Below are 27,356 nucleotides of genomic sequence, written 5' to 3'. Positions count from 1 at the left end.
AAAGACATGCACTTTGAATACACATTTGTATAAAGGCTGAAACTAAAATTATAATAAAGTAATCTACAGACAAATTCCTTACATAAGTTTGAATAAACCTGATACAATTGGGATTTGCCAGCTAATTGATTTCTAAAATTTTATTTTTACAGTACACAGTAGCACACTTTAAATCAACTTAAATCCCTATAGAAAGAAGAGAATTGGCAGATAGAACACATTTATATATGCACATATATACACCTACAGTAAATATACATGTTTACACAGAGACATAATTTAAAAAAAACTTTACTAACAGTAAACCTATTTATTTTTAAAAGAGCACCCAACGAGCATATTTTATTGAAAAACTATCCTTGTCAAATTCCTATTTTTAATTCATATATATTTGGCCTCTGTAAAGTAAACTTGAACATCATAGTCGTGTTCTTGTCTTAGAAATATAAAATTGTTTTTGTTAGCTTTCAACACTAATTGCATTATTTTGTTGTTAACCAAAGCATCGAATTTCAAAACACAGGGACATTGTCTCTGCCACATGCTGAGACAGACCACAGTGCAATAATTAAACCTGAACAATCAATACTACTGTATTATTAAGAACACACATACAGTGCACTCACACGCAGAGTTTATATGTCGTTTCGGCCCCTGCCATTCGTGGTTCAGGTCCTAATAATGCAAATATGTACTGTATGTCAGCTTCCAGTGACTTTTACTGAACCCACTTATCTACATTATTGTTGACCATGTTCATGTTGTCGTCTCCGTTTGTCCTTGTGTCTCCAGTCGACTGCGTGGACCCCAGCTGTTCGGCTCACGGCGTGTGCATCCACGGCGAGTGTCACTGTCAGCCGGGATGGGGCGGAGCCAGCTGTGAAATCGCCAAGGCCATGTGTCCGGACCAGTGTTCGGGTCACGGAACCCACAACGCGGAGACCAGCACCTGTGCCTGCGATCAGCACTGGACTGGGCCCGACTGCTCGTTAGGTGTGTGTGGCATGTTTATCATCTTAAAGGTCATGTGACGTCTAATGGTGAGAAGATATGGCAACTCTGTCTGCTGTTTCCTGCTTCTTCTTCATTGGTTTGTGTATCTGGTTTATGTGGGCGTAATATAGCAACTAACACATAGTATCATTCTTTTTAATTGGTAAATTAATGATTTCCGGTAGATTTTTGATTAAAACTTAAAATGGATACATAGGAATCTTTACTTGTTCAGGGACCCACAAAAATCTCCCGTGACCCATCTGTGGGTCCCGACCCAATATATGGAAACTGGTCTAAGATACACATAAAGGCTACAAAAAAACAATTTTTTATTTTAAAATGGACTGGACACTTGTTTTCAAGGGACCATAGAATGAAAAGCAGCAGATAGTGAAGTTGTTCATATATTTTATGTAGTCATTTTAATGCACTGGAGGGATTACAGTCCATTTCATTGTACAGTGTGAATGGGCAATGACAATAAAATGTAGATTCTATATTTTACAAACATAGTTATGGGTAGTAAATTCAAATTAGTGCCAGTTAACCCTCCTAAATGTCACACAATGGAACCTTTAATGTGGCGTAATCATCTGTCACTGTGTGCAATTGTATTTCCATTACAGTCCTTTATTTTATTTCCCACAGAATTTATAATGTTTTTTTATGGGACGTTATTGTATTGTTAGAGTCCCTAAAAACTGCCAAAATGAAAAAACTTTAAAGACACGGAGAAAATCGATTGTGCTCAACCTGTGCCGCTGAGCCTATACTGAGGGAAAACACTGTTAGAGCTTAATCCAGGTTTAGACGTGTGTGTGAACAGGCAGCGCTCTCACCTGCAGCTCAGCTTCCCTGGTGGCAAAAAGCATGTTCACCTCCACAAGTTCGCCAGGAGTTAAAAACAGCGAGGGGAACCTTGCCTGAAGGATCTCACACTTTCAACTTGCGAGGAGGCACGAGGTCAGTGACACAGCCGGGGGGCGCCAAAAAAAACACATTAAGACTGTGGACATGTAACATCTCCACATCAATTCTTAAAGCGCAGCCAGAGGACGAGCTAAAAACACTGGTGCTGCGGTCTCGCGGTGACTCGCAGTGTGGGTTTCCACGCCTCGCAGCAGCAGAGGAGGAGAGGACGGAGTCAGGGAGCAGTGATGTGGAGCAAATGAAAGGAGTTGTGCAAACATACAGTGGCCCACTGTTCTATCTGAAGTTCTGTGTTCACTACAAAAAAAGTGGAGTCGAAAAGTGAAGTGAAGTGAAAGAAGGTCAGACTGAGAAGGAGAGAAAGAAGTTTCTTATAATATGGTGATCTGCTACAGCCCTTTTTGGGATTTGGTGAAGGAAATAACCGGTGAATGACTCTCACTTGTTTTCCTCTGCCGCCGGCTGATAATCCAGTGATTAATGACTGTGTTTAGAAAAATTCTAAGCGTTTCATTAAAGCTGTCCTTGCTTAATTATGGAAAATTCTACTTTATTGCCGTTTGATCCCAGAAAAAAACCGGGACACTTTCTTTTTTTTTCATTAAAGCTATAGTGCATAACGTCTGGATGGAGCCTGGCTAACGCTACACCAAAGGGTGTAGTCACCTTCCACTTCCAAGAGGCGGGGCCAACGAACATAGACCTCCTTGGTTAGACCTACAGCCAATCAGATCAGTGATCTGGACGACGTGTGCATAATGATGGAAAATGTGTCAACGAACCAGCCTAAAGTTTAACCCATCCTCTAGTAGAAACCTTCCCAGAATTAGGAGCAGTGCCAGGGGAGCACTGGGGGTTGGGTACCTTGCTCAGGGGTACCCCAACCCGGCAACCCTCCAGTTACAAGCCAAGTTCCCTTTCCACTTGGCCATGGGCTGCCCTTCATAATGGTTGATGAACTGGTAGAAACTGGCTACAACAACAGATTCCAAGAACAACGTCGTTTTTTTGTACTTTACACAATGAACATTTATATCGACATCTATGAATTTTTGAGGGTTTTGTGGTTTGGTATGGTGCAGGGGTTTTTGTTGAGTTTCCATTAGGAACTGTACCAAAATAAATGGCCCCAACGGTTCACCAGGTACCGTTCTGGTACCCTTCCCTTGAGGTACAGTAGCTAGACCAGCTCCTGGATGTCCGTTAAGTTGCGTTCAAAGACGTTGTTCGTTGTTGTCGCACCAGTGCGACGTCACACTACGTATCTCGCTCATGCGACCAATCGAGAACAGTGCACACCCTGCCTACCAAGTAATGGTACTGGAACGCAAGCCTGACTGAGGGATTTACCGTTCCAAACTGTACCAAACCGCACCGTGATGGAAACAGCGGATGATTGCCCTTCCTGACGCAACCCTCCCGTTTATCTCTGCTTGGGATCGGCACACTGGGGTCAATTAACCAATTAATACTAAGCAGTGAGGATTGAGTACCTCACTCCGGAGCACCCCAGCCCAAACCTGGCGGGGACTCGAACCGGCAACCCTTTCCGTCACAAGTCAAGTTCCCTTTCTGCTTGCCTATGCACTGCCTCCATCTATGAAAGTTCTTCTGGATCCAGTGGATAATAATAATAATAATAATAATAATAATAATAATAATAATGTTGACCTCTACTTTTTAACCACTGCTGTTTTATTAGCCGTAAAACGATTTGACGACAGACATGACTTTCCCTCTCTCTCTGTCTCACAGAGGTGTGTGAAGTGGACTGCGGCAGTCATGGCGTGTGTTACGGCGGCGTGTGTCGCTGTGAGGACGGCTGGACGGGGACCGTGTGTGACCAGAAGGCCTGTCACCCGCTGTGCAGCAAGAACGGCGTCTGTAAGGAAGGGAAGTGTGAGTGTGACCAGGGATGGACAGGGGAGCACTGCAACATTGGTGAGTGGATCACACACACTTTTTTTTGGCTTTAAATGATATATTAGCACCCACACACTGAGAAACAAAATGTAAATAAGGGTTAGAAAAAGGGTAAAATGTAAATGTGGTCAACTATTTTGATAATAGATTCATCGTTTTTCAGTGTTTTTCAATCTAAGCAACTTTTATCAGCTTCTTGAATGTGAATATTTTCTGGTTTCTTTGCTCCGTGTAACAAATAAATTGTCATTTTTGAGTTTGAGAAACACCGATCAACATTTTTCAACACTTTTTACGAAACCAAACGATGTCTTGATTAATCGATAACAGAAGCAACGGATTAAGCGAGAATGCAAATAATTGTTAGTTTACAGCCTGACTTTACATTGAGGCGTCTCCATGGCGACTGTGCTTCGGTCAGTGTTGATATTGTGGTGGTGAATGAGTGCAGTTTGTTTGTTTGGACTCTTCTGTTCGGTTCTGTGCGCTTTGAGTCGTTTGTCTGGATCATATTTTGACCAAATTGTGTCACATGAACAGATTTCACTTCTTTTTCATTAGGCAGGAAGAGCTGTGTGAGTGAGTGAGTGAGTGGAAGGTTGTGGGTTCAATTCCTTGAGCAAAGACACTTAAATCCAGTCACAAAGTACTTGTACTTAAGTACAGTTACAAAGTATTTATACTTAAGTACTTTTGTTACTTGAGACTCAGTTGCTCTTTTTAAAATAGCTCGAAGGTGAGTTTTATCATTTACAGAGACTTCACCAGGCGAAGGAAAATGAAAAAGGCCCCCCGGGCCCCTGGGGCCCCCGGACACACACACACATACACACACACACAGACGGGTAGAGGATGCAGAGCATAACAAATCCATTAGCAGCGAGAGCAGCTTGTTTGTTCTCTCTCTCTCTAACGATCACATTTACTTTTTATTGCAGCAGAAAAGTGAGCGGTCGAGTTCTAACAACTCTGTATTCTGACTTTTTGTGCTTAAATAAACCTCTTTTATTGTTATTTCTTTTCTTTTCTTGCTGGGAAATCAATTCTCTGTGATTCTTCGTGAATGAATGAATGAATGAATGAATTTTCTGGACTAAATTCTCTCTCTTTGGATTCTCTTCTTTCTTCTTCTTTCCCTTCTTAAAGCTCACAATCCGGACATTAGAGTAAAAGGTACTGTGCTGTTTCTCCTCTCTTCTTCTCCTCATCATCGTCTTTATTTCTTTTCTACCTTCTACCTTCATCCTTTGCTTTTTTATGTAGTGTTGAATTTATCTTTTATTAAAATGTTGGGGTTTTTTTTGTCATTTATATCAGTATAAAGTATATTAAACTTCTTTTTCTCCCTTTCATTCTCTCAATCATTCGCCAAAACTGAAGACTTTAACTTTATTAATATTGTTATTTGACAAATAATTTAAAATTTTTATTATTTGATCCTGAAGTAGCAAATTTGAATCTGTTTCTTTCTTTGAATGATGTTTATGTGAACGCCTACTTAAGACTTTAAGAAAATTCACGAAAAACATGAAAAAAACGTAATACATTTTATAAATGATGACTTTATTCTCTTCATATTGCGACTTGATTGTCATTACATTACGACTTTTTTTCTCGTTAAAATTTTATTCAGTATATTTTAAAGTTTTTGTACAGATGTTTATTCTGTATCTGGACAATGTTGCAGTTTCTCTTTATTGATACTATATAATATTAATATATAAACTTTATAAATGTGGGAAAAAAAAGCAGCTTAAAGAAAGTTAAGGAAAAAAAGTCTCTCTTTTTAATAATTTCCTTTTCTTCAGACACTTAGGAAATCAAGTGAATTTAAATTTAAAGAACTAAGATAAAGTAGAAAATCCTCGTTTCTTTGTTTCCCTGTGAACTTTTCCCTCTGCTGTTCCTCTTCAGTGTTTTCACGCAGTCATGTGATCGTGAATGAGTTCAAGACTTAACTTAACCTGTGTTCTCAGATGTGTTTTTGTTGAATCTTACAACAAAAACTCCTCCTTTTACTCACACCGTTTGTTACGAGCGTCCAGCAAATGTTAAACAGGTATAGGTCAAAGGTCAATCCTTGACTGTAACCTGCATTTATCAACAACTCTTTAATTGACACATTATTTTAGCTCTTGCTGCCTCGTTTTAAAATAACACGTTTTTTTATGCATTTTATACACGATTTGGCCAATTTTATAGTCAATAATTAATAATCTATTCGTAAACAGGGCATTCGATTTTGTCGTGTAAAAACATGAATTTGAATAAGATTTGTAAGATTTGTAGGCCATGCATTCCAAACTGTATGGATACAATAATGGAACATTATAAAATACAATACTATACATATGTATATATATATACATATATACTATATACCATATAAACGTGTTTTTGTGGCTGCAGTGAAGCCACTCATTTCAATTTAACGTGTTTCCTTAATCTCTGACGACACATCACAGTGATTTAATGACTCGCATATATCACCGTTAATGTCCGACATTATTAAGGCTTAATTATAGGTTCCTCTCTCTCTATTATTTCCCTCGATGCGTCTCGGCAGCAGCGCCTCGTGCTCTTTAATGATAGTTGATGCCATATGTTCTTAGAAGATGTTCCTGTCGTCAGCATCCAGTGAAGGCATTAGAAAGTCTTTAAAATGTAACTTAAAAAAAACATCTCAATGACTTTTTGCTGTTTTCTGCCAGATCGCACGATCTTAAATTAGGAATGAATTAGTTTTCAGTTTTTTCAGCTGCCGTCTCCTTTGTGTGATTTAAATAAAAATAAAGCGACAGGCAACTCTGCCGTGTCTCTCAAAATGTCTCCCTCCTCTGTCCTCCTGTCTCTCTCTCTCTCTTTCTTTTCGCTGCCATTTCCATCTGTCCATCACACAGAGAGAGTATATTTGGCAGTGCTGCTTTTTGTTTTTTACCTTTTTTTACCCTAATTTTCCTCCCTCCCTCTCTCCCTCGTGCCCTCTCCTATTCTCAGGATATAAAGGTAACCATTTTTTATGCCAAAGACTTGAACAGAATGACGGAACTTTACTGTCCCCACTTCACCTCTGCTTCACTTCTCTTCTCATGATTCAGTCTGTTTTTGGGTTTGTTTGTTTGTTTGTTTGTTTTTGGAATTCATTAAAAAAAAACACACACAATAAATAAATAACTGTTTTTTGTTCATTTTCTTACTTTTTTCTTCTTCATTTGATCGTTTACAGCACTTTTTGTTGTTGTTGTGTTTTTATTTTGTATAATTTGACTTTTTCTTTAGATATTGTTTGTTTGTTTATGTGGTGGCATCATTATTGTCACACACACACACACACACACACACACACGTTCTGACTTGCATCCAGAAGCCTGTTCTGTATGTACGTGTTAATTTATCCAGCTGCTTCCTGTCTTCTGTCCTCACTTCCCAGTCTCTTTCTCTGCCTCTCTGTCTCCTCCGCCTCCTCACAGTCTGTCCTCCTTCCTTCCTTCCTTCCTTCCTTCCTCCCCCCCTCGTTCCCTCGTTGTCTCTCTCCAGCTGAGGCTATGCTTGGCTCTGATCTCCTTCTCTCTGTTTATTAATCTGACGATCTCAGCCCTCGCTGTCTATTCAGTGATGGAGGAATGTCAACAGAGGCATAAAGTATAGCCCTCGGAGGCATGCAGTCCAAAGATTCCACCCCGTCCTCCCTATACTTTTTGCACTGTGTCTCTGTGTCTCTGCCTGTTGTGTTTTCACATGGATTCTTAACACGTCTCGTTGTTGTTTTCTTTCTTCACCGAAACTTGAAGAAACAGGAGAAAAACAAACAAACTGCAGTCACCCTCGGCTTGTTGGATGTCAAATCTGGAATTCTGTCTCTAAATGTCGTCCTCGTCATATGCAAAGACTTTCAAGAAAAGAAAATGGTTGACAAAACGAAATTATGGTGTGACCATTTCCTGTCACAGCGAATGGCGACTAATGGCGTGTTTCCACCGCCTCAGGTTCGGCACGGCACAGTTAAGTTGCGTTGCCACTAACATAGTACCCGGTCCGTTTTTTTAGTACCTGCTCTGGCCAGGTCCCAAGCGCGCTGATGCGATACTTTTATTATTATCGTTTATTATTGGCAAAGGTTTTATAGATGTGAGAAGTAGCTGAAGCTGAAGTCAGTGGCTCTTATTTTGAAAGGAAGTGTAAGATCGGCTGATTGACGACAAAAAAACAGAACCGCTTCATACGTCTCTTTTGTTCTCAGTTAAAGATGGAAGATGACAATTTATAAATTATAATAAAATAACTTGGTTTTGGCACGTGTAAAAAGTGACCTGTTATTAGCCCTCAGAGCTCAGAGGCATGTGGTGCGAAGAAGAAGAAGAAGAAGAAGAAGTTCAAAGCTTTAAAAACCAACAATAACATTTTAAAATCAGTCCTAAAACATCAAAAGGAACGAGCGGCAGCGTTACAGGGAATCGCAATAATCCAGACGCGACGTTATAAAAGCGTGGATTAGCGCCTCTCAAACGTTGAGAAGGTTATTGTAAGAAAGGACGTCAACCATTTTCTCCTTTCCCCCCGGTGTATTTACCTCTTCTTTCTTGTTTACTTGTTTATTATTATTCAGTTTTTCAATTGAAATCTTGAAGCACAAATAAAAACTGAACAGGATTCAGGAAATTCTCAGTGGTTCATGTGAAACTACAACATCAGCGCATTTCACCGAAGGCTGTGTCTCTCTCTCTGTCTGTCAGTGCGTGTCCCTCACATGTGGGTTCAGTGTGCCGACCTGTCTGACACTGTTTGTCTCTCAGTCTGTCCGTCAGTTCGTCCATATGTTGGAGACAGACTCGTCCCCACACCGCACATCAGGAATAAACGGGGGGAGGTCTTGAAGTCTGGTGTCCTACAGTTTGTGTCAATTCTTAAAATCCTCATGCCAAAAAAAACAAGTATTAGGACAAAGGTCTCAAACCGCGTCCGGTCAGGTCCAACTTTTGAACTTTTTCAGTCAGAGTGACGTGAAATAAGCTTAAAATGATACCACATTGATGTAATTATATCACAATAATGGTTTAATATTTAATAGAATGTCAAAATAAAAGTGCCTGTTATATTAAATAGCATTTAGACCTTAAACACTGTCGGGTGTTCATGATTAATATTCATGTTTTAGCGAGTCAGCACACAAAATACTTCAGTTTCTTATTTCCATTCTATGTTTCCTGTTAAAAGTCGTGAAATTACGCGAGGAGTCCCGACGATTGTTCGACAAACGACAGTTCAAATGTAACATTTCTGATTTTCACTGAGTCCGAAAAGTTCCGTAAAATCAAACCTGCTATGAAACGACTGCTCTTTCCGATCCAGTTCAATTTCCGCGGACTCGGATTCCTCCTGCTGTCCTGTTTTACTGCGATGGCAGAAGTTGTTTAGCCATAGACTGACCAATGAGGATGCTTCTTACATCCTTCAGAGGAAGTCCCGCCCCCTTCAGACTCAAAACACAAGATTCTCCGACTACAAATTGGAAAGATAGACATTTCTCAAGTATCGCATGTTCAAAATTGACTTAGAAAAGTCAAAAATAGTCAAAAGGTTAACAATTAAACTGCGATTTTTCCCGTTCTATTATATTGTTAATCCCAAATCTGTTGTTTTTGGAATAATTTGTGGTTTATTTCCAGACCACAATTAGTTTATAGATTATACGTTCAACAGTTAAGAATTATTGTGCCATGAATTGAGATGATCTAAATAATTATTATACTGTTTTTTTGGCATGAAGATGATCCATTGTTTAACAAAATTAATTAATAAACAAGGTAATTGATCACACTCAACCAGAACTTCACCCTCCCTCAAAAACTTCAAATTGGTTGAAAACTTAATCCCGACCTGTCGCTCACGTGGGACAACGTCCCACTCTCTCACGTCTAACTCGTCTTCCTCTCTTTCTTCCCTGTATCCAGAGGGTTGCCCAGGGCTCTGCAACAACAACGGACGCTGCACCCTGGAGGCCAGTGGCTGGCACTGCATCTGTCAGTCGGGATGGCGAGGGGCGGGGTGTCACGTAGCCATGGAAACGATCTGTACCGACGGAAAGGACAACGAAGGAGGTGAGATGTAAAAAATTGGAACTGAAGTGTTTTGAGCAGCTCCCGCAATCCCAAACCAAGACACTGGAGGGTGCTGTTACTGAAACGTCATTCTGTTTTTGAGAGTAGTACTGAGGCTTTTTATGGCAATAGTTCTGGCATATTTGCTCCACAGTAAATCGGTGACATCGCTCCGAGTACTGAGTCACTTACGCAATTGGAACTCGACTAATTTCTCTGGTCATCCCGGGTTGTTTGCAGACTGTAAAGGAAAATTTAAAGGTCCAGTGTCACATTTTGGATGGTTTATAGGCAGAGATTGTATATACTACCTATAAGGAGGTTTGTGCTTGTGTAAAATCACGTTACAATTAGAAACAATTTGGTTTTTGTAGCCTTAAAATAAGCTTTTTACAAACTTTTACAAATATTTTAGACAAATCCCTTGCTCTACTGAAGCTGCCATCTCACGCCGTGCCACATTTCTCCCCCAAACCAGTCAGAATTTGTGTTTTTAAATAAATAAAGAAGAATGGTTTGTGAATCTGACACGAAAATAAGCTAAAGTTTTACAAACAGAATACCTATGTGCCTGTTGACGTTCTTTCTGGTCTGTGAAGGCCACCGTAGGCCTTCACAGACGTGCTTGAGGTGATCATCCTCTGAATCTACTGTCGACACCGTTGCCGTCAGTGGATTTTATTTCAATTTAACATGATTCCTTAATCTCTGATGACACATCACGGTCATTTTATGACTTAATATAGCACTTTTATGACATCATATACTTTTTAAGTTTCAGATATTTGAAGAATACATTCACTGCTTCATCGTCTTTTTTTTATTTTTACTGACTTAACTTAACATTAACAGCACAGAACATGAAGAATCAGCACTTTCACCTCCGAGCCTCAGCGTCAAACCCTAAAGCCAGGATCAAGTTTGATGAGAGAACTTGACAGAAGATTAGAGAGAGAGAAAAAAGAACTAGAAAGAAAAGTCACACAGAGGGGGGGCTAACACTGTCAGTGTGTGTTTTAGATTTTTAATTCATCTCGTCTGGTATTTGTTGGACTTTTTTTTTTCCTCTCTCGGCTTTTCCCTCTCTAGGGGTCGCCACAGCGGATAATCCACATATTTGATTTGGCAGAGACTTTTTTTTATGCCAGATGCGATGAGAGCAGCACCCCCTGTGGCTGCGGTCAATTTAGTGTGTCCAATTAACAATGAGCAATGGGGATTGGGTACCATGCTCAGGGATACCCCAGCCCTTGACCCAGGCAAGGATTTGAACCAGCAAACCTCTGGTTATGAGCCCAATTCCCTTCCGCTAAGTTCTACACAAATAAAGTTTGATTGGTAGGTAGACAGACAGACAGGTAGGTAGGTAGCCAGACAGATACGTTGGTAAAAAGATAGGTAGGTAGGTTTTTGCCGTTAAATATTAGTTTTATAAAAGCGTCAGGTGATGGTTCAGAAGAGCAATGACAGAGTCAGGGAGTGGAGTTTAATGAAGATGAGAAGCAGGGATGGACTGATGGAAAAAGGAGTGACAGGGAGCGAAGGGTGGACACGGAGATAGATGGAGGAGGAGTGCAGACACACACACACACACTCACAGAAAAGGATGGATGGAGGGAAGAATGAGCAGTAATGAAATCCTGCTGCTATTTGTCTCTGTTAGTTTATACATTTTGGGGAAACGGGCACAGAGGAGTGACAGTAAAAACAACACACACACACACACACACAGAGGTTTAAGCTGCTATTCTCCTTAGGACACTGCATTGACTTCCATTCATTATCCCTAACTGTGAGGGGGGGGGGGGGGATCATAAACCAATCAATCAATCTTTAGCATCAACAAATTTTTCCTTACCAGTAAGAAGCCAATCAGAGCTGGTGTAAACCAAAACCAGGACAATCATGGAGCCCAGAGCAGATTATTCCAGACCAGATTTTTATTTTTATGTAAAGTAGGTATGTATGGTGTAGGTAGGTCATTTTTGGTTGGTAGGTAGGTTGGTTTGTTTCTGGGTAGGTCACTAGGTAGGTAGGTAGTTGTATAGATGTGTCTTTACCTTCTCTAATGTCTAACCAAATAAAATAATTCCTGTGTTTCAGACGGCCTGGCCGACTGTATGGATCCGGACTGCTGTTTACAACCTACCTGTCAGAATCAGTTGTACTGTAAAGGGTCACCTGACCCGGGGGAGGTGCTCGGCCAGTCTCTGTCCTCATTGGCTTCTCAGCAGGTAACCAGACCAGACGTCCAATCAGAATCCAATGAGATTAACACACACACACACACACACACACACATCACATGACATTTCCGGGTTCAAATATTCAATATTATGTTATATATAATATTCCTTTCTTTTCCAAAGACCCATTTTCACAATAAACAATTGTGAAAAAACCCAAAGTGTGGGTCGGGACCCACAGATGGGTCGCAGCAGACAATTGTTCGGTCCCACCCAAAAATTAAAAAAAAATTCTAAATTCATGTATATATGTATACATATATATGTATATATATATATATATATGTGTATATGTGTGTGTGTGTGTATATATGTATATGTATAGCTGTACAGTCTGTACATTATGCTCTTTGCTACTATTGATAATGCCATTTGGGTCACGATCTTTAAAAGGTAGTAAAAAAAAATCAGTGATTCCTAAACTTGCTACACAGATATGACAGGAGCCCATTTTTGCACAATAGAAAATGTTTGACTATTTTTTTAATTCAGTCTCTTCATGAAACAATGTATTATATCTTCCAAAAGACGCCGTATTTGAAGTTACAAATGTTCAACATAGATGGTGCACTACATTGTTTAACGTGTCCAGCATCTCGTTTACTTGAATGTCCCCCAGGCTGCGAGGTCGTTCCATCAGCGCATTCACTTCCTGGTCGGTCCTGAATCCACTCACGTTATCGCCGGAGAGAGTCCGTTCAACAGAAGGTAACCATGGCGACTGTGTGTGTGTGTGTTTTTTTCTTCAATATCACAACTTTATTCCGTACTACAGGACCTTATTCTTGTAGTAACGTGACTTTTTTTCTCTCGTAATTCACATATTTTTCTAGTACTTTATTCTTGAAATATCATGACTATCAGAATTTTACGACTTTATATTACGACTTTATTCTTGTTATATTACGACTTTATTCTTGTTATATTACGACTTTATTCTGTTTATATTACGACTTTATTCTGTTTATATTACGACTTTATTCAGTTTATATTACGACTTTATTCTTGTTATATTACGACTTTATTCTTGTTATAGTACTTCTATATTCTGTTTATAGTACGACTTTATTCTTGTTATATTACAACTTTATTCTCGTTATATTGCGACTTTATTCTCGTTATATTGCGACTTTATTGTCGGTATATTATGACTTTATTCTTGTTATATTATTTCGATAACAGATTATTTTCCCTTCTACATCAGGGTTAATATGTCGACATATTCTGTAGATGATGAATGATGAAACTATTAAACTAGTGAACGAACAGTTGCAGGTTACGCTTAGTTTCCATCTAAAGTGGTAAAATAAAAACAAAGGTGAGAATAAATATCATTTTTCTCTCTTGTTCTTTTGCCAAAAGTCCATTTTCTTTGGCTGTTGATATTAAATGTGTTCATTTTTTCTGTGTTTGTCACCTTTTTTTTCTTTTATGTTTGTCTGAATATTTCATGAAAGCAGAGTCACAACCCTCCATAAAAATGTCCTGTATTTCCATAATGGACCGAACCTGCAACCTGATCATAAAAATGTTTTATTGGACGACTGTAAACCAGCGTGAGGAGGGGGAGGGGAGGAGGGGGGTGTGGCCATTACCTTTTTTAATAACACACACACACACACACACACTCAGGTCTGTAATCTCCATCATCAATGACACAGATTTAATTAAATTAAATTCAGTTGATTGAGACACATTTTCATGTTTCTCCATCTGACCTCGAAATTTCGTTCTGCAATACTAGTTGTATAATGACAATAAAGATGCTTTCCTTTCCTTTCCTTAAAACTCTTTATTTCTTCCTTCCTTCCTTCCTTCCTTCCTTCCTTCCTTCCCTTACTCTTTTTTGTCCAAGCACTTGTGATGAAGTGAAATGGTCTCGCTGAACTTCCTCTCACATGAATGATGATGAATCCTGAAAAATACATTTATTTATTGATTTATTAAAGTTTAATTAATATAACCCATTGATAAAGTTGACCTCCCCCTCTCTCTCTCTCTCTCTCTCTCTCCCTCTCCCTCTCCTTCTCACACAGTTTGGTGTCGATCGTCCGTGGTCAGGTGTTGACGGCTGATGGAACTCCTCTGATCGGCGTCAACGTGACGTTTGTTCATTTTCCTGAACACGGATTCACCGTCACACGCAGGGACGGCATGTGTGTATTCATTTATTCATTTATTCATTTATTCATCACAACAACATCACACTATTATACACAGGTGGGAGGACTCCAGTCATGTGACTGGAGTCCAGGAATATTACATTTATTGCATACTCACTCATTCGCTCAGACACTCACTCTCTCACTCATTCAACACTCATTCACACGCTGCAACATGGGGTTAAGTGTCTTTGCTCAAGGACACATAGACGAGCAGAGCAAGGAATTGAACCCACAACCCTCCAGCTGAAATACAACTGGCCCAACCGCTGAGCCACCATGGCTCAATCCTAACGTCTCACTTTAAAAAAAAAACCTAACTTAAACTTAAGTAGATTTTATATCAGAAATACTTTACTTTAAGACTTTTTACTTCAGTAATATTATAACAAAAACTTCTGTCAAAGTCATTTTCTGGTACTTTTACTTAAAGTATCACTTTAAAGTACTTTTTTAAAAGTGTGTGTGTGTGTGTGTGTGTGTTTTCGCTCTGAAGGTTCGATCTCTTGGCGAACGGCGGAGCGTCTCTGACTCTGAGCTTCGAGCGCGCTCCGTTCATCGCTCAGTACAGGACGGTGTGGGTGCCGTGGAACGTCTTCTACGTGATGGACACGCTGGTCATGAAGAAGGTGGGCGGAGTCTACGTGTCCTCTCGTTAACTTTAGCCAGAAAGCGAGGATTTTAAGCAGAAATTCCGCTCCAACAATTTCTCCCTGTTGTCTCCTTCTGTGAAATGTGACTCAATCACATCCCCTGTGTGACCGCGCTGACTGGTTCCTGGCTGTTGCCGTAGCGACGCAGTCAGTGAACGGAAAATGAGTGAGTGAGTGACGCACCTTTGTCTCGTGTCAGGAGGAGAACGACATCCCCAGCTGCGACCTGAGCGGATTCGTCCGTCCCAGTCCCGTCATCGTCGCGTCCCCTCTGTCTACGTTTTACAGGAGTTCCCTCGAGGACGGCCCCATCGTCCCCGAGACACAGGTGAGACATGCTGAAGGCGGTCATGTGACCGCAGAGGCCGCCCAGTGATTGGTCGACAAGTGAGAATGTAACGTGGGTTATGACGAAGGGATGTGTTTGTCAGAGAATCCACAGAGAGAGAGAGAGAGAGAGAGACTGTCGACGAGGGCTTGTGCTTCAAATGACCACACACACACACACACACACACACACACACACGCACGCACACACTGCCTCTAATTGCCATAAGACTCAGTGTTTCTCCTGGGGGGCAACTGACGCTCATCAACAAGGAATGTTGTAATTGCTTACACATGAGACAATGTTATCTTTGTGTGTGTGCGTGTGTGTGTCTGTGTGTGTGTGTGTGTGTGTATCTTTGTGAGGACCAAAACATGTATAGACCCTGGAAAGTGAGGACATTTTGTCATTTAGACATTTTCCGGTCCTCACAAAGACACACATGCAAGAAAACACACACGCACACACGCACACATCTCATTAGGGCCAGATTTGTTCGTCCCCATGAGGACTACAGGTCCTGACAAGGTCAGTGTCTATGACAGAAAAATGTCCTAAAGAGGCAACAAATACAAGATACAAGAACACACACACACACATTCTCGCACAGCATACTTACTGAGGACACTCGTAGACATAATGCATTCCCTAGCCTCTTTACCCTTAACCTAAACCTAATTTTAAGGGCCCTTTTGGGGGGGGTTTAAGACCTGGTTATGGGGTTAAAATTAAAATTGTAGCTGTGCGACAATGTGTGTGTGTTCTTGTATTTGTTTCCTTTTTCATAAACACTGACCTTGTCAGGACCAGTAGTCCTCATGGAGACAAAAAACCTGGTCCTAATGGGGCAGAACCTCAGATTTCTTGAGTTTATGACTACGATTTGATTTGTGGTTATTTATATTATTGTGAGGTCTACAAACGTATCTTTCTGAGGACATTTGTGACCTTATGGGGACATTGTGTCGGGGCCCCACTACTTTAAAGGGCTTTTTCAGGGTTTAGACATGGTTTTAGCATTAGGATTAGAATTGGGTTTAGGTTAGGGTAAGGTTAAGTTTAGGCACTTAGTTGTGATGGTTAAGGTTTGGGTAAGGGGCTAGGGAATGCATTATGCCTATGGTGTGTCCTCACTAAGATATAAAAACAGGTTTGTGCGTGTGTGTGTGTGTGTGTGTGTGGCCTGCAGGCTCACTGTGCAGCTGAGTGCATTAGAGAGGAGCGCGGTGAAAAGGCCAGTGTTAAAGGGAACGTAATGGATCTGTAATGAACTCTAAATGTCTGCCTAATGAAAAGACGATCGTGCAGTTATAAAGTTAACACCAGCGTGGAGCAAACCCATCATTCCCTCCAGAGCTTTTTTTATTGTCTTCAACACGTTTCTTTAAATTATTCTTATTATTCATTTTCTTTTTGTCTCAGATTAGCTCTCTTTTTTTTCTTTTTCTTTTTTTTCTTAAATCTCAGTTTAACATCAAACGTCCTTCTTCTCTCTCTCAGTTTATTGGTAGAAACTGAACACACTTCCTGTTCCTGTTCATATGAAGTGTGTTTATTTTTTATAATATAAGGAGTCGACTCAGGACGTTTCACTGTGTGTTACTGTGTAACATATACATGTGACAAATAAGGAATCCTTGAATCCTTGAATCCTTGTATTAACACCACGGCAATTAACCAAGGGTGCACCTGTGTGAGCACTAAGGGTTATAGGGCAAATACTGCATATTGCAAAAAAACTAAACTAAAACTAATAAAAACTAGCAATCCCGCTCAAAACTGAAAATGGCCATTCAAACCCAAGATTTCGGCCTTCTTGTAGGTCGTTGACTCTTTGGACTGTCCTGACATGATTAACATGTTTACCAACTTTCGTTCATGCACGTGAAACACAACAAAAAAGTCCATAAGTTCATAAGCCCCTCCCACTTCCAATTTTCCACGCCTTTTTCACCAAATGACTTTCACACGTACATTTTCACTAGGAACGATGCGGTCACAGAAATCTGTGAGTTTCTGGGGCATGGGAAAGGCCTCCAAAACGTGATTTTATTTGAGGGAATAAGAAGAAGAAGAAGAACTTCAGTCTCAATAAAGACTAAAACTAACGAAAAACGCCCTCAGCTTTGACCTTTGTCTTCTTAAACTCAGACGAAACTTTGCTCCGTCTGTAAAAAACTTCACATGCAGGCTTTTATTTATGTCCGCGGCGTCAGCACAGAAAAAAAACTAACTTCCAGACATGAAACTCAACGAGCTTTTCGCCAAATCCACGTTTACAATCCTCAACCTGAACCCTGGAATTCACTGTGCCGTCAGAGTTTGACCGTGTGTGTGTGTACGAGTCTGTCCAGTCTGAATTCCAGCCTGCTCTTCGCTCAGAAGCTTAGCATATTTTTTATTCAGAAAAACCTCCTCCTTCTGCCCTGTGACTTTGTCTGCCTTCCTTTTATCGCGGCTGGTATGAAGGCAGCCTTATCTCGCCTCTTAATTACATTTTTTCCTCCCCTCGCTGAAATCCTGAACTGCAACGTGCTCCTCTCTCCACATCCATGTTTGATCCTCAGGTTTCGACAAACTTTACTTTCTCTACATTTCAAGTTTCTTCCTTTTATGTAAGAAATGTCTGAGATGTTTCTGCCTTAGTCTCTCGCTTCGCTGCTCGGAGATGAAAGGTGTTCTGTGGAGTTGTTCTTTTGTGGGCGTTTGTTTCTGCTTCTTCACTTGTGTTTGCAGAGTTGTCCTGTCCTGGCTTTTAAGTTTTGTCACGACATGCTGGGTGAGAAGTTTGACCTTCCTACGAGAGGAGATGAATTGAGATTAGAGGAAATGAGAGAAGATGAGGGAAGATGATGGGAAATGAGAAGACGAGATTAGAGGATAGGAGATGAGAAGATGAGGGAAGATGATGGGAAATGAGAAGACGAGATTAGAGGATAGGAGATGAGAAGATGAGTGAAGAGAAGAGATGAGATGAGACTAGAGGAGATGAGATCAAATGAGATTAGAGGAGATGATGGGAAATGAGAAGATAAAACAAGAGCAGACGAGATTAGAGGATAGGAGATGAGAAGATGAGTGAAGAGATGAGATGAGACTAGAGGAGATGAGATCAAATGAGATTAGAGGAGATGATGGGAAATGAGAAGATAAAACAAGAGCAGATGAGATTAGATGAGATGCGAAAACATGAGACACGAGAAGAGAGGAGACTAAATGAGACGAGATGATGGGAGATGAGAAGATCATTGAAGATAAGATGAGATGAGAAGATAGGAGATAAGAAGATGAGTGAAGAGATGAGATAAAGTGGTAGGAGATGGGATTAGATGAGACGAGATGATGGGAGATGAGAAGATCAGAGAAAACAAGGGATCAGACTAGAGGAGATGAGAGAACATGAGATAAGAGAAGAGGACATGAGATCAAATGAGATTAGAGGAGATGATGGGAAATGAGACGATAAGACAAGAGCAGATGAGATTAGAGGAGATGTGAAAACATGAGAAGAGAAGAGACTAAATGAGAAAGATGATGGGAGATGAGAAGATTATTGAAGATAAAATGAGATGAGAAGATAGGAGATAAGAAGATGAGTGAAGAGATGAGATAAAATGGTAGGAGATGGGATTAGATGAGACGAGGTGATGGGAGATGAGAAGATCAGAGAAAATAAGGGATCAGACTAGAGGAGATTAGAGAACATGAGATAAGAGAAGAGGACATGAGATTAGATGAGATTAGAGGAGATGAGAGAAGATACGATAAAATGAGATGAGATGATGGGAGACAAGAGAAGATAAAATAAGAAGAGCAGATGACATTAGATGAGGTGAGATAAAATTTGATTAGATGAGAGAAGATATGATAAAATGAGATGAGATTAGATGAGACGAGGTGATGTGAGATGAGAGAAGAAAAGAGCAGATGAGATTACAGGAGACAAAATGAGATTAGAGGAGATGAGAGAAGATTCGGTAAAATGAGACAAGCTGATGCGAGATGAGAAGACGAGATAAGAGAACAGGAGACGGGATTAGATGAGAAGAGTACGCACAGTAGCCAGAATGTTTCCCACACTCTTTAAATCCAATTTTCAATTCATTTTAGTTCATTTCAACTTCATTTTAATGCCTTTACCAACTCTGCAGAGTCTAAATTCAACAGGAATACAGCATTTACAGCTCACTGTCACATGTTTTCTGTCTCTTTTTTGTTTTGTAAATGTTCTCTTTTCTCTGCAGGTTTTACAGGAAGAAACCTCGATACCAGGCAGCGACTTAAACCTCATCTACCTGAGCTCGAGGGCGGCGGGCTACAAACCCGTCCTCAAAGTCACCATGACACAATCATCCATCCCGTTCAACCTCATGAAGGTGAGACTGTAATCACATTTTTAAGTTTAAGTAGTAGTTTTGGTGGTTGTGTATTTTCAAAAGTGGATTTTTCAACAAATAAAAAACAATATTGTATATTGTAGTCTATATACTGTAATATACAGTGTTATATAGAAAATATTGACACAATTCTTATTCCATTTGTTCCCCTCCTGGAAGTTCACTCACCCTGTGTCCGGTTCTGTCTCCTCAGGTTCACCTGATGGTGGCAGTAGTGGGTCGACTTTTCCAGAAATGGTTCCCCGCTCAACCCAATCTGTCCTACACCTTCATCTGGGACAAGACAGACGCTTATGGACAACGTGTGTATGGACTCTCTGAGGCTGTGGGTGAGTGTCTTTGTTCTGACGTTGGTTTGTTGTCGTCAGTGTTTGGTGTTTACGTTAGTTGCCGCCGTCGTTGTCATTTGATGCCATCGTTTGTTGTCATCGCCGTTCACTGTTGCCATTCGTTGTCGTCGCTCGTGGCCGACCAGCAGCTCCTGTGTCTCTGTGAGCTCAACTTTTTTCCTGATTTTCTCTTAGAAACACCTTTTTAGCAGCAACATAAACATAAACCATAAAATAACTGACTTCAGCGGTGACTGTGGAGTGACTGAGTGACTGAGTGAGTGCATGTGAAGCAGGCGACTGAGTTCAAATAGGTTTCTCCTTCTTTTTTTTTGACGAGGAAATGGCTCGGACATAATGGCCACGCTGACCCCCCCGTGACACATTTATGGGGGACAAGTGCGGCGCGCACACTTTTCACGGAGCCATTACCGCCGCGAACCCGACGTGATGGATTGAACATAAAGATGATTCACAGCCGTGTTTTGTAACCGCTTGGAACGAGCGCTCGTAAGTTATAATAAGACAGCGTTAACACCGGAGTGTTTGTAGGACACGACTGAACGACTGAATGAATGAACGCTGCTGTTTTGTTCCATTGACTTGAAAAGGGATATTTCAGAGTTTTTTTGAAGTCGGTTTGTGTAAAGTCGCGTTTCCACTGAGTGTTAAAGTTCAATACGATACACAATTTTTTGTGTTTCCATTAGGAAAAATACCAAGATAACGAGCCCCAGGGTGAAACGGTACAATGACAGACAGACAGACGACTCTATTAATCCCTAAAGGAAATTAAAATGTGGTACGAGCTAGAGTGGCTCCACCCCCGATAGTCAGCTGATGGGGCAAAGTTTGACATCTCGTTGTGACAAACAGTCACAAACTGAGCAGGAAAGAAAAGAGCTGCTGGACGTCCTCCATTTTGTGTGTTTTGTACGTTCGCGGTTCATCGTTCGTGGTCGACCAGCAGCTCCTGTGTCTCTGTGGTTGATTTGTTCTGTGGTGTGGGAGAGTGAGAGGTTTACAAGCAAACCTTTTCTCTTAGAAACGTCTTTTCAGCAGCAACATTGTTATTTTTCCACTTTCCACTCTTCTTTCTTTCTTTCATGTTCACTTGCATGTTTTCTGCTGATATGATGGTTTCTCCTGTATGTAATTATAGTCTCACACACAGCAAAAACACAGACTAGCAGGAAAAACAATGGGTTGAATTGAAGCCTTTGTCGTGATAATAATTGAGTGAATAAATAGCACGGAGAATTAAAATTAAATTTAAATTATTATCAAAATACATTAAAAAAAATTGCATTCATTTGCTCCATCAAAAAGTTAAAAAGACACACAGAATAAAAGGAATAATAGGTACAAAAACACTATAGGAATAAGATAAAATACACAAAATATAAGCAGTGCAAGAGAAATGTTACTGAAGAAGTTAAAAATGTAATTATTATGACAGTTTTAAATGTCATTCAACAAAAATCTTAAATTTGACAGCACATTTGTATCGTATATTACACAGTAAATATAATAATTAATTCTGTTTTTCATGAAAATGTATCTTCTTCTAAGTTCAAATGTGTTATTTCATGCCTAACTTTTCCTTTAATGTACAGATTATAATTTTAAGTCCTTCCCTCTCTTACAACCTCATCCCTCCGTCATGTTTATTGTCTTGAATTGATCGCGTTTCTTTCTCTTTTGTCTTTCCTCCCAGTAACAGCGATAGTTTTGCACACGTGTTTATTTGTTTACTTTAAGAGATAGAAGAGGAATAACTCTGTCTGTGTCTGACCGTCAGTGTCCGTGGGCTTTGAGTACGAGTCCTGCCTCGATCTCATCCTATGGGAGAAGAGGACGTCCATTTTACAAGGCTACGAGCTGGACGCGTCCAACATGGGGGGGTGGACGCTGGACAGACATCATATCCTGGACGTACAGAACGGTAGGTGCCAATTTAAAAAAAAAAATATGCAAAACCGACTAAATCATCTCTATTAATAACAATTAATTGATTGTGTTAATGCAGAATTTAATTTGAAGAAGTAAAGTATATATATATATATATCTATATATATATACATATTTATATTTATTAAATATATGCATTTTTGTAAAATTTTGGACCACATACTAACCAATGACGTTTTGGTGACTTTTTGGACCACATATTAAATTATGACTTTTTGGTGACTCTTTGGAGCACATACATTTTTGTCTAATTTTGGACGACATACTAACCTATGACTTTTTTGTCAAATTTTGGACGACATACTAACCTATGACTTTTTTGTCACATTTTGGACGACATACTAACCTATGACTTTTCTGTCAAATTTTGAACAACATACTAACCTATGACTTTTTGTCACATTTTGGACGACATACTATACTATGACTTTTTTGTCACTTTTTGGACGACATACTAACCTATGACTTTTTTGTCAAATTTTGAACGACATACTAAACTATGTCATTTCGGTGACTTTTTGTACGACATACTAAACTATGTCATTTCGGTGACTTTTTGACGACATACTAAACTATGTCATTTCGGTGACTTTTTGGCGACATACTATACTATGACTTTTTTGTCAAATTTTGGACGACATACTAACCTATGACTTTTTTGTCACATTTTGGACGACATACTAACCTATGACTTTTTTGTCACATTTTGGACGACATACTAACCTATGACTTTTTTGTCACATTTTGGACGACATACTATACTATGACTTTTTTGTCACTTTTTGGACGACATACTAACCAATGACTTTTTTGTCACATTTTGGACGACATACTAACCTATGACTTTTTTGTCACATTTTGGACGACATACTAACCTATGACTTTTTTGTCAAATTTGGACGACATACTAACCTATGACTTTTTTGTCACTTTTTGGACGACATACTATACTATGACTTTTTGTCACATTTTGGACGACATACTATACTATGACTTTTTTGTCAAATTTTGAACAACATACTAACCTATGACTTTTGTGTCACATTTTGGACGACATACTAACCTATGACTTTTTGTCACATTTTGGACGACATACTATACTATGACTTTTTTGTCAAATTTTGAACAACATACTAACCTATGACTTTTGTGTCACATTTTGGACGACATACTAACCTATGACTTTTTTGTCAAATTTTGAACAACGTACTAACTTATGACTTTTTTGTCACATTTTGGACGACATACTAACCTATGACTTTTTGTCACATTTTGGACGACATACTATACTATGACTTTTTTGTCAAATTTTGAACAACATACTAACCTATGACTTTTGTGTCACATTTTGGACGACATACTAACCTATGACTTTTTGTCACATTTTGGACGACATACTATACTATGACTTTTTTGTCAAATTTTGAACAACATACTAACCTATGACTTTTGTGTCACATTTTGGACGACATACTAACCTATGACTTTTTTGTCAAATTTTGAACAACGTACTAACTTATGACTTTTTTGTCACATTTTGGACGACATACTAACCTATGACTTTTTGTCACATTTTGGACGACATACTATACTATGACTTTTTTGTCAAATTTTGAACAACATACTAACCTATGACTTTTGTGTCACATTTTGGACGACATACTAACCTATGACTTTTTTGTCAAATTTTGAACAACGTACTAACTTATGACTTTTTTGTCACATTTTGGACGACATACTAACCAATGACTTTTTTGTCACATTTTGGATAACATACTAACCTATGACTTTTTTGTCAAACTTGAACGACATACTAAACCATGTCATTTCGGTGACTTTTTGAACGACATACTAAACTATGTCATTTCGGTGACTTTTTGGACCACATACTAAACTATGACTTTGTTGTCACATTTTGAAGGACATACTAACCTATGACTTTTTTGTCACATTTTGAAGGACATACTAACCTATGACTTTTTTGTCAAATTTTGGACGACATCCTATACTAAGACTTTTTGTCACATTTTGGACGACATACTAACCTATGACTTTTTGGTGTCATTTTGAACAACATACTAACCTATGACTTTTTTGTCACAATTTGGACGACATACTATACTATGACTTTTTTGTCACTTTTTGGACGACATACTAACCTATGACTTTTTTGTCAAATTTTGAACGACATACTAAACTATGTCATTTCGGTGACTTTTTGAACGACATACTAAACTATGTCATTTCGGTGACTTTTTGACGACATACTAAACTATGTCATTTCGGTGACTTTTTGACGACATACTATACTATGACTTTTTTGTCAAATTTTGGACGACATACTAACCTATGACTTTTTTGTCACATTTTGGACGACATACTAACCAATGACTTTTTTGTCACATTTTGGACGACATACTAACCTATGACTTTTTTGTCACATTTTGGACGACATACTAACCTATGACTTTTTTGTCACATTTTGGACGACATACTATACTATGACTTTTTTGTCACTTTTTGGACGACATACTAACCTATGACTTTTTTGTCACATTTTGGACGACATACTAACCTATGACTTTTTTGTCACATTTTGGACGACATACTAACCTATGACTTTTTTGTCAAATTTTGGACGACATACTAACCTTTGACTTTTTTGTCACATTTTGGACGACATACTATACTATGACTTTTTTGTCAAATTTTGAACAACATACTAACCTATGACTTTTTTGTCACATTTTGGACGACATACTAAACTATGACTTTTTTGTCACATTTTGGACGACATACTAACCTATGACTTTCTTGTCACTTTTTGGACGACATACTAACCTATGACTTTTTTGTCACATTTTGGACGACATACTAACCTATGACTTTTTTGTCACATTTTGGACGACATACTAACCTATGACTTTTTGTCACATTTTGGACGACATACTATACTATGACTTTTTTGTCAAATTTTGAACAACGTACTAACTTATGACTTTTTTGTCACATTTTGGACGACATACTAACCAATGACTTTTTTGTCACATTTTGGACAACATACTAACCTATGACTTTTTTGTCACATTTTTGACAACATACTATAATATGACTTTTTTGTCACATTTTGGACGACATACTATACTATGACTTTTTTGTCACTTTTTGGACGACATACTAACCTATGCCTTTTTTGTCACATTTTGGACGACATACTAACCTATGACTTTATTGTCACATTTTTGACAACATACTATAATATGACTTTTTTGTCACATTTTGGACGACATACTATACTATGACTTTTTTGTCACTTTTTGGACGACATACTAACCTATGCCTTTTTTGTCACTTTTTGGACGACATACTAACCTATGCCTTTTTTGTCACATTTTGGACGACATACTATACTATGACTTTTTTGTCACATTTTGGACGACATACTAACCTATGACTTTTTTGTCACATTTTGGACGACATACTAACCTATGACTTTTTTGTCAAATTTTGGACGACATACTAACCTATGACTTTTTTGTCACATTTTGGACGACATACTAACCTATGACTTTTTGTCACATTTTGGACGACATACTATACTATGACTTTTTTGTCAAATTTTGAACAACATACTAACCTATGACTTTTTTGTCACATTTTGGACGACATACTAAACTATGACTTTTTTGTCACATTTTGGACGACATACTAACCTATGACTTTCTTGTCACTTTTTGGACGACATACTAACCTATGACTTTTTTGTCACATTTTGGACGACATACTAACCTATGACTTTTTGTCACATTTTGGACGACATACTATACTATGACTTTTTTGTCAAATTTTGAACAACGTACTAACTTATGACTTTTTTGTCACATTTTGGACGACATACTAACCAATGACTTTTTTGTCACATTTTGGACAACATACTAACCTATGACTTTTTTGTCACATTTTTGACAACATACTATAATATGACTTTTTTGTCACATTTTGGACGACATACTATACTATGACTTTTTTGTCACTTTTTGGACGACATACTAACCTATGCCTTTTTTGTCACATTTTGGACGACATACTAACCTATGACTTTTTTGTCACATTTTTGACAACATACTATAATATGACTTTTTTGTCACATTTTGGACGACATACTATACTATGACTTTTTTGTCACTTTTTGGACGACATACTAACCTATGCCTTTTTTGTCACTTTTTGGACGACATACTAACCTATGCCTTTTTTGTCACATTTTGGACGACATACTATACTATGACTTTTTTGTCACATTTTGGACGACATACTAACCTATGACTATTTTGTCACATTTTGGACGACATACTAACCTATGACTTTTTTGACAAATTTTGGACGACATACTAACCTATGACTTTTTTGTCAAATTTTGAACGACATACTAAACTATGTCATTTTGGTGACTTTTTGAACGACATACTAAACTATGTCATTTCGGTGACTTTTTGACGACATACTACACTATGACTTTTTTGTCACATTTTGGACGACATACTAAACTATGACTTTTTTGTCACATTTTGGACGACATACTAACCTATGACTTTTTTGTCACATTTTTGACAACATACTATAATATGACTTTTTTGTCACATTTTGGACGGCATACTATAATATGACTTATTTGTCAAATTTTGAACGACATACTAACCTATGACTTTTTTGTCACTTTTTGGACGACATACTATACTATGACTTTTTGTCACATTTTGGACGACATACTATAATATGACTTTTTTGTCACATTTTGGACGGCATACTATACTATGACTTTTTTGTCAAATTTTGAACGACATACTAACCTATGACTTTTTTGTCACATTTTGAACAACATACTAACCTATGACTTTTTTGTCACATTTTGGACGACATACTATACTATGACTTTTTTGTCAAATTTTGAACGACATACTAACCTATGACTTTTTTGTCACATTTTGAACAACATACTAACCTATGACTTTTTTGTCACATTTTGGACGACAAACTAACCTATGACTTTTTTGTCACATTTTTGACAACATACTATAATATGACTTTTTTGTCACATTTTGGACGACATACTATACTATGACTTTTTTGTCAAATTTTGAACGACATACTAACCTATGCCTTTTTTTCACATTTTGAACAACATACTAACCTATGACTTTTTTGTCACATTTTGGACGACATACTAACCTATGACTTTTTTGTCACATTTTTGACAACATACTATAATATGACTTTTTTGTCACATTTTGGACGACATACTATACTATGACTTTTTTGTCAA

General features: G+C 38.6%; 1 protein-coding gene across 6 annotated transcripts in view; it reads left to right on the top strand.

The window, feature by feature from the left end:
- Positions 1-27,356, top strand: part of LOC131467035 (teneurin-3) — a 566,025-nt gene that overhangs the window by 500,650 nt on the left and 38,019 nt on the right. For 3 of the 6 annotated variants that reach the window (XM_058640715.1, XM_058640716.1, XM_058640719.1), the window contains 12 exons: positions 793-993; positions 3,682-3,867; positions 4,996-5,022; positions 9,801-9,947; positions 12,051-12,181; positions 12,813-12,901; positions 14,230-14,349; positions 14,852-14,984; positions 15,208-15,336; positions 19,581-19,712; positions 19,927-20,062; positions 21,864-22,007. In XM_058640715.1, coding sequence (XP_058496698.1) covers positions 793-993; positions 3,682-3,867; positions 4,996-5,022; positions 9,801-9,947; positions 12,051-12,181; positions 12,813-12,901; positions 14,230-14,349; positions 14,852-14,984; positions 15,208-15,336; positions 19,581-19,712; positions 19,927-20,062; positions 21,864-22,007 — 1,575 coding nt within the window. The remainder of the gene's footprint in view (positions 1-792; positions 994-3,681; positions 3,868-4,995; positions 5,023-9,800; positions 9,948-12,050; positions 12,182-12,812; positions 12,902-14,229; positions 14,350-14,851; positions 14,985-15,207; positions 15,337-19,580; positions 19,713-19,926; positions 20,063-21,863; positions 22,008-27,356) is intronic. The other 3 variants (XM_058640717.1, XM_058640720.1, XM_058640721.1) reach the window with 1 other exon arrangement.

The sequence above is a fragment of the Solea solea genome, chromosome 10, assembly GCF_958295425.1.
Source record: "Solea solea chromosome 10, fSolSol10.1, whole genome shotgun sequence".
In the NCBI taxonomy this organism is placed as follows: domain Eukaryota; kingdom Metazoa; phylum Chordata; class Actinopteri; order Pleuronectiformes; family Soleidae; genus Solea; species Solea solea.
This window is presented reverse-complemented; position numbering and strand designations above follow the sequence as displayed.